General features: G+C 39.4%; 1 protein-coding gene across 1 annotated transcript; it reads right to left on the reverse strand.

The window, feature by feature from the left end:
* Positions 1-539: 539 nt before the first annotated feature.
* LUM (lumican) lies at positions 540-12,305 on the reverse strand. The gene is made up of 3 exons (XM_053406849.1): positions 12,054-12,305; positions 7,033-7,947; positions 540-1,621 (listed from the first exon to the last, which is right to left on the reverse strand). Exons 2-3 carry the CDS (start codon positions 7,925-7,927, stop codon positions 1,467-1,469), a joined length of 1,050 nt encoding a protein of 349 aa, XP_053262824.1. The 5' UTR covers positions 7,928-7,947; positions 12,054-12,305; the 3' UTR covers positions 540-1,466.
* Between the last annotated feature and the right edge of the window lie 13,178 nt (positions 12,306-25,483).

Raw genomic sequence — 25,483 nt, forward strand, 5'->3', positions numbered from 1 at the left:
AGATTCCATAAGTTTCCAGGGGTAGAACATCTTAATAGTCCACCTGCACAGGCGAAGGTTGTTGCTGTAAGATAAAACCTTAGGTTATCTAACATCACACTTGAGACCACTTCCACCACTTCAGTCAAGGAAGCTATTGGGATGCTAGGGCAGTCTCTGCATCTGGGACCTTCTTATCGTTTCTGCCATTGTTTCTGGTCTCCAGTCCAGTAAAACTTGTATAATAAAATGAATTTGTCATTGGAGTTGATTCAGAATTTCCTGCTTCTAGTGCTGCAATAAAATAGGTTTCTGACATACAGTGTGGCTAGTCTAAATCCTCCATGCAGAACTTGTGTAACTACATTTGAAAGTATTAGCTGCAACCCTGCACATATTTGCATATGCTTATGTCCCACTGATTTCCTGGGAGTTCTATGAAGGTTATTATGAGAGTATCCTCTTATCCATAACTCAGCTCATTGGAATTAGCTACAAGGCACATGGTAGATAAGTTTGTTTTGTTTTGTTTTTATAAAAAAACTTTTAAAACTATGAAATACATAAAACAATTTATTTGATGGAGTTGTAGTCTTACAATAATTCAGCAAAATATAAAATAGTGTATTTTTTCGTTTGTTTTCATCTGCACTTACTGTTTTCTAAAAATGTAAACATACATTGACAATAATTTGCACTCAGTATTTTTATTTGCTATGTTTTATTTCTACAATCATGTTAAATGTAGCATGCAAATAACTGAATAACAATAATGGTGTACATGTTTGACTGTAAAGTAACAATTCCATTTTAAAGATTTAAACAAACCACACCGAAACATTTTTTACTGATTAAATATAAAATGCGTTAACAAAATAAAAACCTGGAAAATGTTGCTTTTTTTCAATTCTTTGCATAAATCATAGTTAACGGGGGTTTTAAAATATGTTTTTGTATGTGTTATCAATTTATATAGCTATAATGATTTATTGCTTTCCTGTGTAATATAATCACAACAAGAAAACAAATCAAAGGAATAAAAGTGGATGAGAACCTTTGATTTGAATATAGGAAAATAATGTACATATATTGGTCCAGCCCTAAAGTACTAAATACTCTATCTAGATCAGAATATGCCTGACTTCTGCAAACCTGAGTTAGGACTGCACACCTGAGTAGGACTGCACACAAGGAGTGGTGTGTGTTTCTCATGCATGTACAGTGCTTTTTAAAAATATCCTTTTGAAACTCAGGCTGTACTTGTCTAGAAAAGAAACATGAAAACAATTTTGTCCACAATCTATGGGGACTTCCTAGCTTTACAAAACTTTGACCTCACAGATTTTCTAGAACAGAAGCATTCTTTTTAAAGGTGGCCATGCTGCTTGTTAACAAACACAATTGACATTCTGCAATACGGCATTCTAGCTTTAAAGTGTGGTAAATTATGAAAATGGAGATGGCCACTGAATGAAGTAATGCACAAATCACTCCACGGTGATATCAGCAGCCATTCGGAGACAGCTGTACATTTCTTGAGGAAGATCAGATCTTGTGAGATTATTTGCATCCAAACGCAGATGTCTGACCCTTGAGTAGGCTAGTGCTCCAACAACTTTGCAAAAGCTGCTCACTGGAAATTCTGTAATATCAAAGGCACATTATTAGTAACAGAATCATATACAGTGGTCCCTTGGTTTAAGAACAGCTTAGTTTATGAACAACTTGGATTAAGAATGCTGCAAACTTGGAAGTAGGTATTTTGGTTTGTGAACTTTGCCTTGGAAGCAGAACATGTTCTACTTCCTGTTGAGTGTGTTCCATTTGTAAATTGAGTCCCCCACTGCTATGGGAAAGCACGCCATGGTTTAAGAATGCTTTGGATTAAGAACGGACTTTCGGAACAGATTAAGTTCCTAAACCAAGGTACTACTGTATTCCCCAAGTGGTATTCCCTGGAATGTACCAATATTTTGTATATTGAAACATATATTGGCTATTGGATTTGTCTTCTTTGCAATAACATCATGATTGTGGCATGTGATCATCTCATGAGTCATAGACAAAGGGATCCATGTCTGTGTTCTTAGATTCATAGCTAATTATAAAAATAAATGAATTAACATCTGATATTGTATTATTTTAAGATATTTTCTCTACAACACATGAGAATTATGCAATTCCTCCCCCTGCTGCATTAAATTATAATTACTATCAGCAACTCAGTATCTCCTGAAATTCTTGGAATTAGTGAAGTTTGCTAACAAATATTTCAAACTGAGTGTTAGTGTATTTCATTTTGTAGATAAATTGGAAGGGGTAGCAAGTTATTAAATGAAGATAATTATTGCAAAAGATTGTGGAAACAAACCGGTGATTAACAAATTTTGGCAATCAGAACAAGTTTTTTTTTAAATTATTACAATTTTAGGATTCTAAAATTGGTCTCCTTATAACAATTGTAAATGAAAGATTTGCACTAGATTTGAGATAAAGAGACGGGTAAATTTATAGAGTAGATTTTGTAATTTTAAAGTCGAGACCTCATTTGTGGTCCATTGTGGTCTGGAAGGTTCCCCTCAATCTTGTATGGGGTAGATTAAAGAAGTGCTCCTTTAGGGGGAGATTTGCTCAATTGAGACTGAAGGTCTCATCAGAGTTTTAACTGGCTGGTAATAGTAACTGTAACTAATACTTCCACTCATAAATTTGGTTTTATCTTTGCATTCTTTGGCACTAGTTAAATTTCCATTGGCACTGAGGCCAAACTAGACTTGATGCAGTAGTGGTTGGTGGGGCTGCACAGGTGGGGAATGTGTTGGTTGAGCTCTTGACTTCCCCCTGCCATGCATCACTGGGCCTGCACCATGCTGAGCTCCCAGCTGCCTTGCCCCCACCCTCCACTGCCCTAGCAACCAGCAGTGATGCAAATCATTGGGAAACCAGGAGAACAATGCAACCCCATGTGCAAAGTCCCATCAAGTGCTACTGGTTTGATGACAAATGCAGGTCTGTTAACCCAGGTGGCTGCAGCAGAAGCACACTGTGATTTGGAGGGGAGAAGTAGAGGTAAAGCTGAGGTTTTTACTTTACAGTTGTTTTGCCACTACAAAACCGATTAAGGGCTGATTAATCTGATGAAGCATACCAAAATCAGATAAAATATACCAAAATACAAATTACAGACATTTTAAAGAAGAATGGCATGAAGCAACTGAAAGCATTCAAAGTAAGGCTAATCCAATCATATATTACTGTCCTGCAATGAGAACATCAGTCTGCCCGTAAAATGTGGGGAAATGTTTGAGTAGGAAGATTTTTTATTATTATTCTTATTTGACTGCAAGATGCAGATTGATGTGATACCTTTGCTTGATCTCACTGGAAACACCTGGAGATTTCAAAATGACGACCTGTTGATGTATGGATGCATGAATATGAAAAGAACTTTCTATATAATCAACCATGGGTTGGCTTGCTGGGATGGAATAATAATAATAATAATAAATTTTATTTATATCCCGCCCTCCCCAGCCGAAGCCGGGCTCAGGGCGGCTAACAACAATCAAATAATCAAACAATCAAATAAACCAACATTCTAAAAATATTTCATTATAAAAATTAATTAAAATCAAGTTAATGGCAACCATTAAGCAAAACTCTGTGCAGGTTGCCAGAGGAGGGAGTCAGGCTGCGCCCTGACCAAAAGCCTGGTGGAACAACTCTGTCTTGCAGGCCCTGCGGAAAGATGTCAAGTCCCGCAGGGCCCTAGTCTCTTCTGACAGAGCGTTCCACCAGATTGGAGCCGCAGCCGAGAAGGCCCTGGCTCTAGTTGAGGCCAGCCTAACCTCTCTGAGGCCTGGGACCTTCAGGATGTTTTATTTGCAGACCGTAGGTTTCTTTGTGGGGCATACCAGGAGAGGCGGTCCCGTAGGTATGAGGGTCCTAGGCCGTATAGGGCTTTAAAGGTTAAAACCAGCACCTTAAACCTGATCCTGTACTCCACCGGGAGCCAGTGCAGCTGATATAGCACCGGATGGAACAGATGGGAGACCATTTTGCAGTGACACAAGTCCTCTCTTGTCTGTAGGTCTCGGAGGGTAGTGCTTTGAGGACTTGTGTTCAACCCATTGACTGAGGTTCCACAGGGTTCAGTTTCATCCCCTTTGCATTTCAGAATCTTCATGAAACCACTGGGAGAGACTATCTGGGGATGGGTTTTCATCAGTAGGCCAATATCTTCTTTCAGTTGTATTCTGGTGTAAAGGTTCTTACAAGGTGCTCCAAAACACTGGTTATGTGGAGCTAGGGCATCTTTTCTCTCTATGTCCTGGAGCAGCAGAAGACATTGTTCTTTAAACAAGTTTTTGATTCTGCTGCTGCTTAACTTACTTTATTGATTGATCATTTTGGCTCTTTGATGCTGTTTTTAGTCTATTGTGTTTTTGAGATTACAGTATCTGCTTTATCAGGAGCTCTTTAAAAGTGTGTCAGATATCTATCATCTAATACATTTTATATATATCAAGCACTGTACTAATAATCATGGTCAAGCTGCTAGATTTAAGCTGTCAGGCCAGCGTTCATAGTGGCCATGTGCAAATTTAGCAGAGTTAACAGTTACTAAGAACTGAACACTGGCTGAAACTGGTTCCTGGTTTGGTGCTGTAGTCTAGACAAGCAGAAGACTACTGCTTAACTTGTATTCACCCAATAACCAAGAGGTTGTATAAGTTTAGTGTTTATACATTACCTTGGGTACCCATGGGCGCACATTGTTTTTCAGAGTCTTCTAGTCACCCTTTCCCAACTTATTCTGAAAACTAATAGCCACAAAAGAAGAGGACCAATAGTGGCTGCTTGTTCTTTACTGCCTTGCCTCTTTCCAAGTCTTCTTTTTTGCTTTTGCCAGATTGCTTCCCTTTTATTGTGACTTATTGCTCCATCAAAGAAATTTCAGTGAAGCTCATCTATAGTAGACATGTTCCTTGTGTTGATTTTTTCAAAACAAAATTTGACACCTCTTCACCCCATGCTTGTTTGATCATGCCATTAAGAATACTTTCACTGGAATAAGGATGGAAAGTGTTAGTGGCCCATTCTGTGTTATTTGAGTCCACTGGCAAGTATTGCATGAGTTCTCATGCATCTGTTGAATACCACAATGCTCCCTTTAGGTAGCTATAGCTTTTTATTTATTACTAGTAGCAGCAATAGCAGCATTACAATGACACGTTTCTTGTATATTAATGGACTTCTTTTCAAATAATTTTCACCTAGCGTTTTCTTTTTAGGCCTATTTCTGGAGTCATCACTTAGCATCCTATTCATTAGATGGGTTTTGGGGGTTTTTTGTGCAAATTCAGATCATAAATGGGTGATAGCCAACATTAGTCATAAAACAGACCAATTGAAATCAGTGGGCTTAGTTTGAGTATGACTAATGTTGGATATCACTCAATATCATTAATTGATTTTCCCATGTCTTATGCACTGTCTACTCTAGACCAAAGTAACTAGTACTTATTGGGACTGGGTACAGCCTCCTAGCCACCTCATGACCTCAATCCATGGGTTCTGAATCAAGGAGACCCACACTGGGCTAAAATGGGGACCACCTGCCTAGCCCTGGATCTGGTCCAAAGTAGTTTGGAGGGGGGCCTTATGTTTAATTTGGGGTGGGTTTTGGGGTGTGTGTGTGTTTTAAGCCCTAATTACCGGTAAACATACAGCCAGAAGGGCGGGTTGTTCTCTTTCCTCCCCTCCCAACAAATAGCAGGAGGTAAATTCTGTGGGTATTCCTCTGCAGGCAGCTTCTTTGGAGCCCCATTGAAATTAATAGGAGAGCAAGCTGGTGCTCAAATGAACCCTAATTAGAGATGGGATTGTGCAAACAATTTTCTAAATGAACTATGCCTACTTATGTTGCAGTAGAATGGATTTATGGTTTTCATAGATAGATAGATAGATAGATAGATAGATAGATAGACAGACAGACAGATAGATAGATGATAGATAGATATGTTGAAGTATATCACAATTAGAAAAGAAAGCCAAAGGGGGCTACTAATCAAAACACCAGGTTTGCTTTGAAAGCAATGCTTCCCACAAGAGATGGTAAGCACAAGTTCATGCCACATTATGAATTGAATACAGGTTATAAAGACCACCTGCTTTCTTCATCTAGTGCATGTATTATCACCATACAGTATTGTTTAGGAGAGCCAGAACTACTTTTCTGAAAGAAAAACACCATTTTTGTCACCAGGTCTGTTGTTTTCCAATGTGCCACCTTCAGGCAGGTTTCATTCATCTCCTCCAGCACTTTGCTAGGTGAGACAGAATAAATGAAACTCCTGTTTGTGATGATTATTTGTTCACCAGTGAATAGATTTTTTATGAAGGGAATGTCAGATCCCACAGATCTTAATTCTAATTCTTTATATTATTATTCATATATTTATAGTACACTATTCTCAATTATTTGGATACTGGTTTTGTTGGTTACAAGTTGGCATCCCAATGTGCATGTCTTGTATAATTTTTGACATCATAAAATACACAAAGTGCTGTATTTTAGCAGAACTATATTCAGGCAAGAAGGTTGGTTCTTCACTTCTGTGGAAATATAGCAGGGCTGGCCCACTATGAGGTAGTGGCTTCTGCTAAGTTCTCACTAGTTCTTGCCAAAATATCATGAGATCTTGTGAGATCTTGCGTGCTCTGCAAGATCTCACTGGAACCCATCCTCACTGCAGCTTTGTGGGCGCTAGCATGCAACTCAGGTAAGGGAAAGTTTGGCAAAGATGGTGGAACTTTCCCATTTCTCCTCAGGTGGCAGAATGGGACGGGCCAGCCCTGACCCTATAGTTATCCCTGTGAGGAAACCAATGTATGAATGCATCCTGGCAATAATATCACTCCCTGTAAGGAGTACTAAGCAGTGCAGGCAGGAGGGAGTTCCATAGGTCAAACTTAAGGACACATCTGTTATTTAGCTAACATTTCATTGTATCACCTTTACCTTTTCTCAAAAAGGGAAACATTACTCACTGTTTATCTGATTGACTTGGAGGTAGTAGTTTTCGAGATGCTCATTTACTGTTGGAATGCTCTTCAGCTGATTATAGGAGAGATCCAGCTCAACAAGGGTAGATATATTGAAAGCATTGCCTGGTATTCCAGAATCTGTCAACTTATTGTGAGATAGACGTAAATACTGAAGATCTTTAAAACCCTGGAAATACTGATCAGGAATGTTGGAAATCTGATTATTGTCAAAATATAGCATCATTAAATTAGGGGGCAGTCCCAAAGGCAGTTTAGTAATCTTATTAAAGCTCAAGTCAAGATACAAAAGTGCATTTAGGCCTTTAAAAACTCCAGAAAGTGTATCTTCAGACAGTTGGTTGTGCTGTAGGTGAATGACAGTCAGATTCACTAGTCCTTCAAATGTGTTGGGATTGATTTTTGAAATCTTGTTGTGAGTGAGTTGCACGTCATCCAGAGTATTGGGAAGTGGTCCAACAGCTTCAGTTAAATTGTTGTTATTAATATGAAGTTTTTTCAAACTCTTTAGCTTGGAGAAGACTTTGCCTTTTATTTTTGAATTTTCCAGGTGGTTATGATCTAGGATTAGCCACTCCAGGTCTGTTACATTATCAAAAGCTTTCTCATCTATGCCTTCGATCATATTATGGCGGAGATACAGGTATTTAATTCCAGGAGGAATAATTGGGAGACTCTTCAGTTTAAGATTGTCACAATACATGGCTGATGGATAGCTTATAGGGCAAGTACATTCTGGTGCACAGACTGCTGTTGAGTGATCAAACATTGAAACAGCATAACCATAATCAGGCTGTGGAGCATAATACCCATCATAATCATATTGACAGAAGATGCCACTAATCAAGAAAAGGAAGAAAGGAAGAGAATTCAGACGCATCTTTGCAGTGTGTGTTGTTCCTGTTGAGGGAGATAAAATGCATAAAGTTACTTGACTGGTGATTACAAGGAATCATATCAAAATAATAAAAACAGAAGTTCATTTTTCTATGAAGGGATGTATGGAAAATGAACTGACTGTATGAAAGTATAGTGAAATTTGGTGCATTGTTAATAATTATGATCGCTAGAGAGATTAATATAGCTCAGAATATCTGTGTTCATATTCCAGTCAGGGATTGAGCCAGTTGGGATACTTTGAGCCTGTCATTCTTCCAATGTTACATACCTGCCCATGTGAAGATAAAATGGGATCACCCATGTATGATGACCATGGTGCAAAGTGGAATACAATGTCATACATTATTTGTTACAAGAACTTCTTAATACATGTCCAACATCCTACATAGATATCACTTTCACATAACCATCATGTGCTAGACCATTTTCTTGCCTCAGTAATGGACTGGATGAGAGCCAATAAACTGAAGCTCAATCCAGATAAGACTGAGGCACTGTGAGTAAGTGGTTTCCTAGATTGTCTAGGTAGGAGGTTGCCTGTTCTTGATGGAATAACATTCCCTTTGAAGGAGCAGGTATGCAGCTTGCAGGTACTTCTGGGTCCTTGAGGCTCAGGTGGCTTCAGTGATACAGAGTACCTTCCATCAGCTTTGGCTAGGGCCCAGCTATGCCTCTATCTGGACAGGGATAGACCAACTTCTGTCTATGCTCTGGTAATATCTAGATTAGATTGCTGCAACACATTATATGTGGGGCTGCCTCTGAAGATGGAAACTTCAACTGGTGCAGAAATTAGCGGATAAGTTGCTAACCGGGGCAAGAAGGTTAGAGCATATAAAGGCAATCCTGGCCCTACTGCACTGGCTGCCAATTAGTTTATGGGCCCAATTTAAAGTTCTGGTTTTGATCAGAAAGCCTTAAACAGCTTAGGACTGCAATACCTGTTAGATCTATTACTGCTGCTATTAGTACTACTGTGAAGTATTTAGTTAAACTATCTTGTCTGAACTGACCTGGACCTTGTGATCATCATCTGAGGCCCTTCTTCGTGTCTCCTCCACAAGAGGTCCGGAGGATGGCAACATGAGAACAGGCCTTTTCTGTGGTGGCCCCTCATTTAGGGAATGCTCTCTCCAGGGAGACTTTGTTACATATATCTAGGTGCCAGGCAAATTGGCTAATTAAACAATCTATTGTCTTTTAAACTCTGTGGGGCAAGTGTTGCTGTTTTTGTTTGTTACTATGGTGGGTATTGGGACATGGGTGGCATTGTGGGTTAAACCACAGAGCCTAGGACTTGCTGATCAGAAGGTCGGCGGTTCGAATCCCTGTGACGGGGTGAGCTCCCGTTGCTCGGTCCCTGCTCCTGCCAACCTAGCAGTTCGAAAGCATGTCCAAGTGCAAGTAGATAAATAGGTACCGCTCCAGCGGGAAGGTAAACGGCCTTTCCCTGCGCTGCTCTGGTTCTCCAGAAGCGGCTTAGTCATGCTGGCCACATGACCTGGAAGCTGTACTCGGCCAATAAAGCGAGATGAGCGCCGCAACCCCAGAGTCGGTCACGACTGGACCTAATGGTCAGGGGTCCCTTTACCTTTACCTTATGGTGGGTATTTATGTGCTTTTAGATTGCAGACTTCCCTGTAATCCTTGCACGAAGGGTGTTACACAAATTTAATAAATAATATGTTATGAACACACACTTTGGCATGCATTCATGTTGTTGGATCAGACTTTATTGGGGGTGTGCATGTATATTTATAATATTTGTAATAATTTCACTAGGAAATCAGAAAACATTAGGAAATGGATGGATAATACATATTGGAAATAGCAAGTCTTATTGTATTTTTGTTTAACATGTTTCATTTGAATATGCTGGTTAACACATGCACTAAAGCACGTTCACATACTGGATGGAACATGTGTCTTTCATGTAGTTCCTTATTTGTTACATTTTAGGTTATTATAAATATATTTGACTTCAGACTTTTCCCAAAGCAAGAGTTCATTGTAGTAAACGTTCCTATTGTTTCATAACATACACCTTTTTAGGATACCTCCACAAAGTGGGATACTTTATTTGGGTTTGATGAGGATAGGCTACTTGAGCATTTCAGCTGTTTACCTTTGAAATTCCACAAGTAACAATTGCATCTCAAAACTTGGGAACACACTTCAGCCTGACTGTCAGTAGTATTCCAGTCATTAGTGCAGGGAAAATGTGGCCAAAACGTATCTGCACAACCTCAGAGTGGAATCAACTGAAAACTTTTATGTGGTCATTTGTCAACTTAGTACTCATAGGAGCTTCTGTAAGTCCATACTGTTCTCAATGAACAAGAGTTTGTTTTGGTAGGGGTAGCCTTGGCAGAGGCATACAGGATAGGTTGACATAGAAGTGAGATAGAAATTTGGGGAAATTTAGCAGAATGAGTAGCACAGAAATTTAGGAAATCAATAAATAAATGCTGCCCAGAATATGGTCTGAAGGCAAATGAGGCCATCATCACCTTGCTGTAACTAAGCAAGTCTGGGTCTGGTCAGTGTCTGGAAGGGGGGATCATCTGGGAACCTCATGTATGCCCCTTGGGTTCTGTGATGGAAGAAAGGCAGGATATAAATGTAAGAAAAGGAATAAATGCCTCCATGGAAGCTAATCTTTGCAGTGCAGCTGCCACAGCTGCATTAGATTTGGACAGCCATAAGCAAATTTCATGTTCTCATGTTACAAGTGCATATTCTTTTGCCACTTGATTTTTTTGCCCTGGATAAATATGCCTGCAACATCTTAATGGAATGGCTGGATCGTTTGTGTGCTGCACATGAAAATTAAAATTAAAAAATAAAGTACTAATTACTTGTGCAGCAAAAGCTTTTTTTGCCCTAGGCAGTGATCATTCTGAAACACTTCATCCTCTCCATCCCAGAGAAATTTTAAAATATTGCCCTTGAGACCATAACATATAAATGCACCTTATTATTTAGCTGTAGCAATTTATTTTTAAAATAAAACATTTCTTAGTAGATCTTTGAGAGAACTAATAGTTGGATGTACAGAAAATGTTGGGCCTTGGTATGTATTTATGAAATATAATTTATTTATTCAGTGAATCCTTGCAAATTAGAGGTAATTAGGACCTTGGAAGTTTTGACAAGATAGAATTTGGGAAATGAAAGACATATGGATGAGATGGTTGAGCTTCCATTGGAGATACTGGAAAATTTTCATTGATTTTAGTGAAGTTAGACAAATACTCAAACAAAAGGTTTTATATTTTAACTCCTAACCAATATATTTAAAAGATCTAGGATGGCATAGTATGTGGATGACTCCTTCAAGATTTCTCTTTAAAATTTGACTGACAGTTCATCATTGTGCTTTGTAGTCCTAAGTATTACCATTTCACATGTGTGTGAATCAAGAATTGGGTCATTAGTAAACTGGTACTTTATGAACACTTCTCTGACACATATATTTGAAAATCTTCTAAAAATCTCCTTAAAATTTCTGTTGCAAGCATTACTTTGACATTTGGTATCTTCTTCCATGAAAAAAAAGAAGCCTATTACTTTGCAGTAAGCAAGCAAATTACTTGTGTGCTAGTTTTAAAAGTTTCATTATGAAGACTCCAGAACATTTCCATGAAACAGGGAAACTAAACTGTAAACTGCTGCACACAAAACTCTCCAGCATATAATATTTTGTATAGTCTTCTTTCATGCATCATAATATTCCAATTATAGTGGAGTCAAATTAAGCATATTGATTTAAATTTTAACTCCATTTAAAAATTAAATTTATTTAATTTTGTTAACATAGTAATCAGTAGTTGGATATATAGAAATTTTTGTTTGCTAGGATTTACCCCCCTCTCAAAGGCTTGGTCATTTGTACTGAATGTCCCTTCTCGTAGAAGCCAACATGTTCTACAAAGGAGTACAACAATAACCCACAAAACATGTGGAGCATTTAAAAACAAACTGTGAAGGCAACTTCACAAAAGCAACTGTATTCAGTTTGCAAATTGGCAAAGTTGTGGCATGTTCTCATTACTGCTTCCTTCAGCTGTTTGATTGTTAGTGTTAAAGCATGCGAGAGCACTTACCTTTCTGACTTGAAGCTGCTTGCTTTAATTCCCACAGCAGATTCAGTAAGGGACTGGATCAACCAATATATGCTATAAACAGTGTCAGAAGGTAACTGTCTGCCAGATCCTCTGTGATACAAGGGCTTGGGGGGAAAAATCCTAGTCACGCTGTTGTCTGAGGCTATGTCATCATGGGATTCTGGTGGTGCGGTATGTAAAACTGCTGCTGTCTAATCAAGTGCAGGTGGACACTGAATTGTAAAGGACAACCCATCTGTTCTCCCTGTGGAACAGGATGGAGATAACCCCTTTAAGGAACCTGAAAAAGTTCAAGCTGACTACCACAGCATGAACAACAGAATTATAAAAGGGGGGAAACCAATTTTAAATAATGCTCAAATTGCAAACAGACATTGCATTTTCCCTAGCTCATTTTATAGCCTTCAGCAAAATCTAACAAATAACTCTCAAACCTCAGTGTAGCCACAGTTCTTAAGCCAAATGACTCGTTCCTTTTTTCTTGTTTTTCTTTCTGCTAAGTTATGCACAGTACATAATGGTTCAATGAAAGCCTTAGCAGTGGAAAAAATATATAACCCCAAATGGTGAAACTACATGAGGTTTTTCCTTTACTGTACTGTAAAAAAAGTATTAGTAAAAGGGAAGATTGGATATGATGGGTCTGGTTAAATATACATCTAATCATAAACCATGTACATTTTATTTTATGGCTTAACCTAAATATTTATATAACAAAAACTCTGTGTGTGTGTGTGTGTGTGTGTGTGTGTGTAATGTTGAGATAGAAATAAATGGTTGGCAGCTTCCTTAAAATTATACTAACATTTGTCCCTTTTAGGACTTAAAGACATTCAGAATCTGGAAGCAATCAACTGAGTGTTGTCTGTTTCTTATTTCATGGATACTGTTCAAGAATGCTTCCTAAAGCTTGGATGTGAATGCTATTGAAATAAGATACTGCCAAATATAATGCTATAAAAATAAGGAAAATAATTGGCAAAACTTTAAGTATTCTTTCTGGTTCCAATATATCCATAAAATTCCCATCAAAGATCTCCATTTTGTCTGAGACACATTGCTCCTTTAAAAGAGTGATCTTTACACCAACTGGTTTGGTGAGGGACAAGGAAGACGGAGCAAAGCATGATTCTTTCAGACAATCTAGAACAAACTTATTATTGCATCAGATAATTTTTTTTTACAGATTGCAGATACCATTGGTGTGGCAGATGTATACAATAAAATGCCTCTGCTTTGTGTATTAATAGCATAATAACTACATTTATCTTCATGGGCTCTCCCACTTTGATCTTATGCTAAGTTTACCTTGTCTGCATAGGGTGTTAGACAATCAATCACCCTAGAGCTGTCTCTAATGTTGGTCATACTTGGAGTAGACCTACTGAAATTAATAGACCTTAGGTAGTCATGTCCATTAACTTCAGTGTGTCTACTTTGAGTATGACTAACATTGGAGGCAACCCATAGTATTTAGACTTGCGTTTAGACTGTTGCTTTATATAAAGAGAAGATAATTTGAGAACAACAGTTCTTATAAATGTAGTGATCACTTAGTCTCTACTCCCGCCTGAATGCTGTATGGCTGCTTTATTGTATTTATAATGCAATAATGTTCAACTTATTCTAAAATAGTTCTGATAATTTTAACGTAGGTTAGCTGCCTTGAAGAAATGAAGAACAATAATGGTCTAATTCAATTTAAACAGATAAAAAAACAGAAGCAAAAAGTGTGTGCAGCATATCAGCCAGCACATATCAGATCTCCAGGGCCTAGCCAATGAGAACTTTAATCACAAGCTTCTATCAGAAACTTTCTGACAGAACCGCAACAAACTGTTAGGTCTACACACATCAAGCACCTGATCCTTTCCATTAGTTTGGGTGGACTTGGAATGAAGATACAAGTCAAAGCTATGGTGTGAAAAATTGCCATAAACCCAATTTTCTAGGGAATCTGCAACAATACAGTAGTAACTCTACGTCGTTTCTGTGGACATGTCTATCACAAGTAGATAAGAGGGAAACTGGGCAACTCTAGCTTCAGTCCCAGCACCCATTGTTGACTAATGCAAGCCTTTCATCAGCTCACCATAAAGATGAGTTAAGGAGGTGCCTGTTTGGCCATCCTGCCCACCCCAGTTGCTTTTTGGAAGGGTGAAGCCAACAGAACCCAAGATAATGAGGAGGGCAGTAATATGAGGTAGGTTGGCTACATGCCCTACATCCAAAGGTGCCTCCAAGTACTTGCTGGTGGGTAAATGTTGTTATTTACCCACACTACATGACCACTAAAGTTGTGACAGAATAGCTGTTAGCCAAATTAAATAACACCATTTTCAACAATAAAGAGCAGCATCACATAAACAAAACAAAATGTTTTATTGGCCAATCATAGGGCACCAAAAATTCCCACTCAGCCCCCAAGTGAGGCACATAACCAATCCCATGACCATGATTTCCAGACCAGACATAGCAATTGCAGTGGGAATCTAAGTAGTAATGGTAGCTCTCCCACTGAGGAGGACTGGACTGTTGTGAAAAGAATTATTAGATACTTAAAGGGAACCATGGATTGTATACTTAAACTGCCAACAACTATCCAAAACTTCTAGGTTACACAGATGCTCTCTGCACCAGAGACAGAAAGGATTACAAATCAACAGGTAGATTTCTCTTTATGTTTGGAAATGGTCCTGTTTCCTGGGCCAGTTGTAAACACTGATCTGTAGTTTTGTCTTCCACAAAATCAGAATACATAGCTACAATTGAGGCATGTAGACAACTGGTCTGGATTGAGCAACTGACCAACTAACTATGGGCTTTAGGTTGTTTGGGGAGAAACCTGTCCAGTTTCTCCAGGCCCTCCAGCTCTTTTGGGACTACAATTTCCATCATCCCTAGCTAACAGGACCAGTGGTAAGGGATGATGGGAATTGTAGTCCCAAAACAGCTGGAGGGCCAAGTTTGGCCATGCCTGATTTAGGAGAACCAAAGCTGTTTGAAATTATTATCTCAAAGTGGGATTTTATTTTTCCAAGAATCAAACACATTGGGGTAAAATACCACTATGTGTGTGAGGTAATACAAGATGGACTTGTTGAGTTGGCATATTGTCAAACCAAAGAGATGACAGCCAACATTATCATCAAGCCACTCCGAAGAGACAGTTGTGAGAACCTTCAAGCTAAAATTCTGGGTGGTTTATTAGTATTGCATGCAATTGTTTATATTTGCCTGAGAAGAGGTTTGTGGGAAATTCAGCATCATATTAACCAGCATGCTCAGCTCTAGTTAATGCATGAAGGCGTTAAAACCACAGAGTAAGCTGTTTTACTGGACTCAGCTAGGTTGTGCCCCCTTACCTCTGGTGATGAACAGGTAGGAAATTTATTTGTTCACTTTCTTTCCTCCGTTTGTTCTCTTCCACCATGTGAACCAACCAGATAGGGCACCTCAACTTGATTGCTCCCAGCTCAGACCGAGTGTTACGAAACTTCTTACCATATTTTGTAACCCAATTTTTCTGCCCATGAATCTGTCCTTTGAAAGTCTGTAAATAACAAACATTTTTACTTACCAAACTGTAGAAAGCAAAAGTGCTACAAATGACTTAAAGCAGGATATTTAAAAGGTCTATTAGCATATATTCTTATGCTTCACTTTGCTGCGTGTTTTGTGTTTTAAAACCTCTGCTGGGGATCTTTCTTACTGCTGAGTATTCTGCCTCATGTTTGGATCTAAGAATCCAATGGATTCTTCTTCATTTAACCAATCATAAACCGACACAATCAACCAACTATCTTGAGTAAGTGTCCTGATCACACCTAGAACAATGAGAATGAGCAACTGGATTTTGGGTTTTTTATTGGCAAAGCACTTAATTGCATCAGCTTATAAAGTGCAAGTGATATACACAGCACTCCCCACTAACTACAATGGTATCTTGGTTGCCGAACACCTTGGAACTCGTACGTATTGGCTCCTGAACAATCGAAAACCAGAAGTGAGTGTTCCACTTTTCAAACGATTTTCCGAAGCTGAACATCCGGCACAGCTTCTGATTGGCTACAGGACGTTCCTGCAGCCAATCGGAAGCCATGCCTTTGTTTTTGAACAGTTCTGGGAGTTGAACGGACTCCTGGAATGCATTCTGTTTGAGAACCCAAGGTACCTGGTTAGGCAACTTACCAGCAGACCTGTGCTCCATCTTCAACAGCTGGAGCAACACTTTGGCCCTGCCCACCTGCTTTTTTAAACCCCCTTGTCTAACATGGATTACACAAGCACCTGAAAGCTCAACAACAGCAGTTTCAGCTGCTCCCATCACCCCCTTGAGCATGGAGACAGCAGATTGGGGTGCTCAGAAAGGATCCCAAAGATACAACTCTCTCTGAGGGTGTTGCAGGCTCCTCAGCTGCCTCATAGAACCCCAGCAAATCATTGGTCCCTCCCCCTTGATTCTCTTCCTACCCACATGCTTCCTTTGCCCACACATCCTCCCACTATTTGGGCATCAAAAACACTTTTTTTGTATTGTTGCCATAAGGAAAAGTATAGAGAAGCAACTATATCAGAACTACATGCAACAGTATCTCCTTGGGTGAAGTCTTACCAAAGTCTTTATTCAAAATGGCATCTGACACTCAAAAAATGGAGAAGAGCACCACCCACTCCTCGTGATCCTTTCTGCTAATTTGGGCAATGATATATTGAGTAGAGTCTGAACGTATAGAGAATAACTGCAGTGGGATAGGCATTCTAAAATAAATTATGTTATTGTTAATGAAGGATGAATGACTTGCTTTTAGGTGTCAGCTTTCCTATTAGTGGTCACTCACATGTAGCACTGGGTGATGGTAATGAGTCAGGGAGGGCAGGTACACTTAACCAGCTGCTACTGCTGAGCAGTGTTCGAAAAAGAGGATGCCTTCCATGTTGTGTTGGTTTCTTCCTCCTTCCCTTTTCATTTTGTCTAGCTCAACTGAATGCAGCATCACACCATCTGCCTCTATCTTCTTCCTCAGGACCTCCCCAGCATAGAAGAAATGAGAAAGCGGGAGAGATGAATTATTTTCTCTTCTCTTTACAATTTTATTATTATTATTATTATTATTAATAATAATAATAATAATAATAATAATAATAATAATAATAATGTATTATTTGTACCCCGCCCATCTGGCTGGGTTTCCCCAGCCACTCTGGGCGGCTTCCATAGAAACCAAAAATACACTAAAATATCACAGATTAAAAACTTCCCTGAACAGGGCTGCCTTAAGATGTCTTCTGAATGTCAGGTAGTTATTTATTGCTTTGACATCTGATGGGAGGGCGTTCCACAGGGCAGGCGCCACTACCGAGAAGGCCCTCTGCCTGGTTCCCTGTAGCTTTGCTTCTCGCAATAAGGGAACCGCCAGAAGGCCCTCGGCGCTGGACCTCAGCGTCCGGGCAGAACGATGGGGGTGGAGACGCTCCTTCAGGTATACTGGGCCGAGCCCGTTTAGGGCTTTAAAGGTCAACACCAGCACTTTGAATTGTGCTCGGAAACGTACTGGGAGCCAATGTAGGTCTTTCAAGACCGGTGTTATATGGTCTCGGCAGCTGCCCCCACTCACCAGTCTAGCTGCTGCATTCTGGATTAGTTGTAGTTTCCGAGTCACCTTCAAAGGTAGCCCCACGTAGAGTGCATTGCAGTAGTCCAAGCGGGAGATAACCAGAGCATGCACCACTCTGGCGAGACAGTCCGCGGGCAGGTAGGGTCTCAGCCTGCGTACCAGGTGGAGTTGGTAGACAGCTGCCCTGCATACAGAATTGACCTGCGCCTCCATGGACAGCTGTGAGTCCAAAATGACTCCCAGGCTGCGCACCTGGTCCTTCAGGGGCACAGTTACCCTATTCAGGACCAGGGAGTCCTCCACACCAGCCCGCCCCCTGTCCCCCCAAAACAGTACTTCGGTCTTGTCAGGATTCAACTTCAATCCATTAGCCGCCATCCATCCTCCAACCGCCTCCAGGCACTCACACAGGACCTTCACCGCCTTCACTGGTTCTGATTTGAAAGAGAGGTAGAGCTGGGTATCATCTGCATATTGATGGACACCCAGTCCAAACCCCCTGATGATCTCTCCCAGCGGCTTCATATAGATGTTAAAAAGCATGGGGGAGAGGACGGAACCCTGAGGCACCCCACAAGTGAGGGTCCAGGGGTCTGAACTCTCATCCCCCACCACCACTTTCTGAACACGGCCCAGGAGGATGGAGCGAAACCACTGTATGACAGTGCCCCCAGCTCCCAGCCCCTCAAGACGGTCCAGAAGGATGTTATGGCCGATTGTATCAAAGGCAGCTGAGAGATCCAGCAGAACTAGGAAACAACTCTCACCTTTGTCCCTAGCTCGCCGGAGATCATCAACCAGCGCGACCAAGGCAGTTTCAGTCCATGATGAGGCCTGAATCCCGATTGGAAGGGATCCAAATGGTTTTAGTGTAAGGAATGCACTTCTGTCTTCCACGTTTAGGCTACACATTTCCATTTCCTTGCTAAATCATTGAGAAATGAAAGATAAATCCTGGGATCGGATGTTGGGTTCCTTACTTGAATGAGCAAATAAAACATAGCTACAAAAAGCTTCAGTGTACTGTGTGAAATTTATCAGTTTATTCTAAATTGTTCTGCAGTCATTGGCATGCAGGTATTAGACCATCTTCTGCATCGGACTGTTTTCAAGGAGCGTCACTGCCAATTCGGAATGGTGTTAACTCCCCATCCTCTGTGATATCTCACATCATTTGCCTGTTCCCTAAACATATTGCAATCTTAAATACTGCTCATAACTCTTAACATTTAAAAAACTTTTTACCCATTTAGAACTTTAACATCATACTGAATCATATAAATGTTCCATGAAAAACAATCTGCCTCCAATCGTGCAAGGCATTCATTATTTTTAATGGGAATGTTCCCAGACTGTCATTTTGCTTGTCTGATAGCCACACTTTACTTGCATTTCAAATGGAAAGTATTAGAGTACATAATATAAGTGTTAGAGAAGTTGTGGTACTCTTGGACATGTTTCTTATTCCTAAAAAGGAAATGGCAGCTTTGGAGATTTACAAAGTGGTACTCCTAGTACAACCTATTAACAGACCACAAGAGTATTAATCTGATCTCTGTATCTTTTTTATGGGAATTCAGAATTACTCATTGCATTGCTTCTTTCTTGAAAATGTCTAAAACTCCCAAATGTTATCCCATTTCTTCCCTCTCTTTATTAATGTCTAATTTCACAATGTTTACAGAAACAGGTTTTCTAATTCATTTGTTGAGAAAAATTGTGTGCAGAAAGCTTCAAAAGAGCAGGAAGAGAGATATATTTTGAATGTGAAAAGGGCAAAAAGATTAGGGGCGGATCCAGTTAATCCCAGATATGAGGGAAATCTGCACGCTTAGAGTTGCATATGCAGAAGAGGGCCTGGTGAGATCTGTGGCAGATTCAAATAGAGTGAAGCATGTGTCAGAGGTGAATTTACTGTATGTGAAACTATGGGTTGTGCCATGTGGTTCTTGGCTACATTAACTGTTTTTTACCAACAAAAAAAGGATCTGGATTTCAGTTGGCATATATTAGTTTGTCAAAAACCATTTAACCCTTATTTATTCATTATGAACAGTCACATAGAGAAAGTAAAAGATGCTTAGAAAATACAATTTCATATCTTCAACTTCAGAGAATAAAAGTGGTATAGGATAAATTGAACAATGGGGAGAGGCAGACATCTTATTTTTATCACACAATCAGTGCAGGAGGGCTTGTGTATAAGAGCAGTCTGTAAGTACCAGGGACATGGGTGGTGCTTTGGTCTACTGAGCCTCTTGAGATTGCCGATTGGAAGGTCGGTGGTTTGAATCTGCGTAATGGTGGTGAGCTCACATTGCTTTGGCTCAGCTTCTGCCAACCTAACAGTTTGAAAGCAAATCAGTGCAAGTAGATAAATAGGTACCACTGTGGCAGGAAGGTAAAAGGTGTTTCCACTCACTCTGGCTTCCGTCACGGTCCTTTGTTGCGCCAGAAGTGGTTTAGTCGTGCTGACCACATGATCTGGAAAGCTGTCTGCAGACAAACGCCGGCTTCCTCGGCCTGAAGTGAGATGAGTGCCACACCCCATAGTCACCTTTGACTGGACTTAACCATCCAGGGGTCCTTTACCTCTACCTTTTTACCTGTGAGTATCAGAAGAATCTGTCGATGAGGCTTTTAGCTCATTTCTCATTTGGTTTTGAATCCTGCAACAATTTTGGAACAGTGTATTTCTCACTTATAAAATTAATGATTAAAGGACATTTCCTTCAAAATCTGATATGCAAAATCTGATATGCAGGAAGAAGAGTTTTAGAAATAAATACTTGCATATACTGTACTTGCTTTTCACTAAAATCACTGACACTTAGCAAAATAATTTTCCAAGTCACAGGCAAGATTTAGAAAATAATTTTTGTGATACAATTATCTAGGTATGATATATAGGTGTTTAATATGATTTAACCAGGTAGATCACATTCTAATTCCCAAACCAGTTTGATGACTCCAGAACTGGTGGATTTCCTTCAGAATACCCCTTCCCCAATATCCAGCACCTAGTTAGAACACAAGTCTTTGTTTAATTTGCCTGCTTTAGGGGAAACCCAGCCAGATGGGCAGGGTACTACTACTACTAAATTATTTATTATTTAGAAATGTAAATGTAAAGTATGCAAGTATAATGATCCATTTTATGGCCATCTACTCCCTTTAAGTTCTTCAATGTATTTCTTTTTGTCTCCTAGGTCCTATTACAGAACATTAAGAAAGTAAGGAAATTAAAATGCCCAATTTGCATGACAATAGGTGGTAGTCTGCTGTTTTACTCAGAGTAGACCCATTGAAATGGATAAACATGACTACATTAGGTCCACTAGTTTCAATGGTTGTACTCTGAGCAAAGATTAGTTGCCTGCTTACCCTGTGCTGTTTTTCTCTTTTCACGTCTTAATATACATGTAAGGAATTGAAGGAGAAAAATGAGCCAGGTGTATCATTCAAATCATCCAAATTTGGATACATGTGAGCAGTATATTTCCTTTCTTCTGAAGGAACTCTCATTTTAAATGTTGGTGCATTTGGTGAAAACAGCAAGGTAGTGAATTAAAATTATCTGAAGTGTGAAACATCCAGGACTTCTTCCAATTCCGGCGGGTGGGGGGCAGGCACACATTTTGTGTACAATCATGAATGTATGAACGCGGAACATGATAATGTTCATTATTTTAAGACACATCTATCTATCCCATCGTTCATGGTGAATGCAAGAAAAACATCTGATCGCTAGAGGCTGCTGGGACACAGTGTAAGCAGTTAACTGCCTGGCCTTCTTACAGGAAAAGGGTGCCCAGAAGTAAGAGACAGAGGGAAGGGCTCTCCTCATCCTATGGCCTCATTTGTTTGTTTTATTATTGTTTCTCTCTCTCTCTCTCTCTCTCTCTCTCTCTCTCTCTCTCTCTCTTTCTCTCTCTTTCTCTCCCTCTCTCTCTTACACACACACACACACACACACACACACACACACACAAACTTGGATATCCTCAGTTCTACCTTACCCATGGGACACGGGTGGCGCTGTGGGTTAAACCACAGAACCTAGGACTTGCCGATCAGAAGGTCGGCGGTTTGAATCCCCGTGATGGGGTGAGCTCCTGTTGCTCGGTCCTTGCTCCTGTCAACCTAGCAGTTCGAAAGCACATCAAAGTGCAAGTAGATAAATAGGTACTGCTCCAGTGGAAGGTAAACGGCGTTTCTGTACGCTGCTCTGGTTCGCCAGAAGTGGCTTAGTCATGCTGGCCACATGACCCGGAAGCTGTACACCGGCTCCCTCGGCCAATAAAGTACGATGAGCACCACAACCCCAGAGTCATCCATGACTGGACCTAATGGTCCGGGGTTCCTTTACCTTTAGCTTACCCATATCCCACCTGTTTCCCCAAAACTCCCAACTCTAAGCCTTACCTAGATTTCCATTCACCATTACTGTTCAGACCTTGTTACATTATTTTAACAGTTAAACATGCTTTGTGTCTATGTTTATATTTCTTTCTGTTTTCATCAGCTTTTTCTGCTAACTCAAGATCTGATTGCATTTCTTCAAGAAATTTGTTTTATTTTCCTTTCCTTTTAAAAAGCAGTTGCTAAATTTGCATGAATTACATTAGATTTTGGCATGTTGCTTTATATCAGTATACTCCGGGTGGCACTTTGGTTTAAACCACTGAGCCTCTTGGGCTTGCCGATTGGAAGGTTGGCAATTCAAATCCCCGCAATGGGGTGAGCTCCCATTGCTTTGTCCCAGCTTCTGCCAATCTATCAGTTTGAAAGCACAGTGCAAGTAGATAAATAGGTACCGCTGCCTGTTTCTGTGCACTCTGGTACTCACCACAGTCCTCCATGTGCCATTAGTGGTTTAGTTATGCTGGCTACATGACCTGGAAAGCTGTCTGTGGACAAACACTAGCTCCCTTGGCATGAAAAGCAAGATGAGCATGCACCCCATAGTCATCTTTGACTGGATGTAACCTTCCAGGGGTCCTTTACCTTTACCTTTTGTACTCCAGGTAGGAAGGGATCTGTCAACCCTCCATTTTTTCAAAATTATCTGAGAAAACCCTTTACCCCCTCAAAGATCTCAACTTTTTGCTGTTCCCACAGAACTACCAGGTGACTGTTCTGCTGTTCTCCCCCACACACCTTAATGCTTTTTTTTAAAAAAAAAAAATAATAATCATAGTATTGTGGATTTGAATACTTCACCTAAATTACAACTGCAAACAAAAACAACCAATTTCCATAATGATATTAATTATTCTAGTATAAAAAGTCAAAATTTCATTTGGTATAATAGAAACTGAAGAAATTTTGAGGAGTTAAGAGTTTATTTGTTACTTTCTGGAATAGCCTTCTTCATGATATTAGTGGAACAACACTCATTCCCAGCAACTGGTGATCGGAAGCTCGGAGCCCATGAATTTGAAACCAGCATGGCTAGTAGCCATTGATAACCTTCTCTTCCATGTATTTGTCTAATACCCTTTTAAACACACCAAATCTGTGGTAGTAAGATCCATAATTTAAATATATTGTGAAAAAGCACTTCCATCAAGGCCATATCCAACATTCTCTGACAGAGTTTAAAGGTACACAACAACAGAATCCTACACAGCAGTTGCACTAGCAGAGGCAGCAGCTGATTCTTGTTATGCAATCTGTTCCACAAGAATACCGGTAGTTGGTAACAACGTGAAACAAGTACAGTATACTGCTATCCTATTCTTGGCCTGTTTTCTAATAAGGCGAATAGAAGTCTGAGGTACCAATCTTCATTGAGAAAATATCCCAAGGGAAATGATTATTTTCCCCATCTCACCACCTCTGTTGCTTTATACCAAAAGAAGAATTTTCTGTTGACTCATCTTGTTTTACCCTCAACTGATGTCCCAAAACATTTATCTGGTAAGCTCTGTATAGCTCTATACAGATAATCTGTATGCTCCATTAGCTCAGTAAATTCCCTAAGGTATCTAAAGCATTTTTATCAGGGAAGCCAAGAGCAGGGATGGTAGGAGGGTGGCCACAGGGTGAGTTTTCTGGTGGTTGGTGCAAAATATTAAATAAATTCACAGTTGTTGTCAACATGTTGAATGTTTCACTAGAAGGGCTGAGACTCTTTTCAATTTTCTAGCAGGAGCCTTAGCGAAGAGATATATTTTGGATATCCTTTCAGCTTTATTTATTTATTTGTAAAGTTTTGAATTGTATTATATACCATACTGAAATACTATTTTACTTTTATGAGGGGGATAATGGAAATCAAGGAAAATCTCTTACCTCTTAAATGCAAAACCTTCTCATATGGCCAAACTGTGGTTAATACGATAAAAAGAAAATAGTTTATGGAAACATAACCCTGCCATTTTTTTACTTCTCTCATAAAGGTGAATTCCTCTTTTCTGCTCCAAATGTGTTTTAGTATCTTATTAATAACTAGAGGTGAACATTTTTTCTTAAGATTTTCTCTTCAGAAAAAATATATTCATGTGTATTTGAAAAGATATATGTAAAAACAATTAAGATAACCCATGTTAACTTTAACTGTTGCTTTTTATAATAGCTATTTGTTTTCTGAAGCTATTCTGACATTGTTTTGTACAGGAGAGGCTATATAACACACAACAAGGTTTTGGAGTTTGCCAGTACTGTTTAATATAAAAACATACATACATTGAAAATATTGTATTTTAGACAATTAAGAGGTATCCAAACTTTTCTTTGACATGTGGAAAGATATATAGTTTACTTTGAAGACAGTGATCCCAGAAATATACATCCTTATTTTGGTATGCTCACCACTAACTGAAGCCAATTATAGAGATGAATGTAGAAGGTTTGGTTTCAGATGACTTTTAAAAGAGAAGACTTCTAAATCTGCTCATCAAGTTCTGGCCAGTTATATAGTCTCAGATGTAATTCTAGATACTGCTGAAAAGGAAGTCTGCATATCTCTCTACATTCTATTTTAAAAGGTTGTTGAAACTCAAATGCAGTGAAAAGATGAAAGTGCATTGTTGTATTTAAGAGCAATGAATTAACGTTGTGGGCTTATGCCTGCAGTTTCACTGCGTACATCCCCTTGAGTGGGTTACTGCAGATGCTCAGATGAATGGAAATCATATGGGTATATTGTTTGGTGGATTATGACACAGAGAAGTGGTAATGAGAGCAAGGAGAAACAAATTGCTCCTCTACAAGTTAGCTGTTGTAGTCCAGAAATAGCAGCATCCAGGGATACAATAATCATGTACTTTGTGCAGCAGATGTTTCCTAATCTTGCGTAAAATTATATTTAGGATATTTATAAATGAAAATTTGAATATATTAAGAGAGTATTTTAACCAAGAATGCTAACAAAAGCAACATTTTAATATTGCTTATGTTATGTAAGCATACTGGTACCTACATTCAGGCTTTATTCCTTTGGAGTTTGGTTGAGTCTTCAGTTGACTATTCCTGCCCCACACCAATAATAATATATATATATTGGAAGTTTTATTTCCTTTCCCTCCAAGTAATCCCTTTGTGTTGTTGTAAATACCACCATCTATATAATTTCTAATTGTGAAAAGCATGACAAATATTTACCTCAAATCTCATGCACAGTGGAATACTGAAATCTGTTGCACTCAGCTAATCGATAGAGACCACAGAAATATACCACATGCTGGCAAGGAAGTAAAACATAGTAAATTCAGCAATTTTGTCTTGGAATGATCTATTAGGTTTTTGCTTTTTTTTTTACATACATAATGATATCCACTCTGCAGG

Source organism: Podarcis raffonei, chromosome 10 (genome assembly GCF_027172205.1).
Source record: "Podarcis raffonei isolate rPodRaf1 chromosome 10, rPodRaf1.pri, whole genome shotgun sequence".
In the NCBI taxonomy this organism is placed as follows: Eukaryota; Metazoa; Chordata; class Lepidosauria; order Squamata; family Lacertidae; genus Podarcis; species Podarcis raffonei.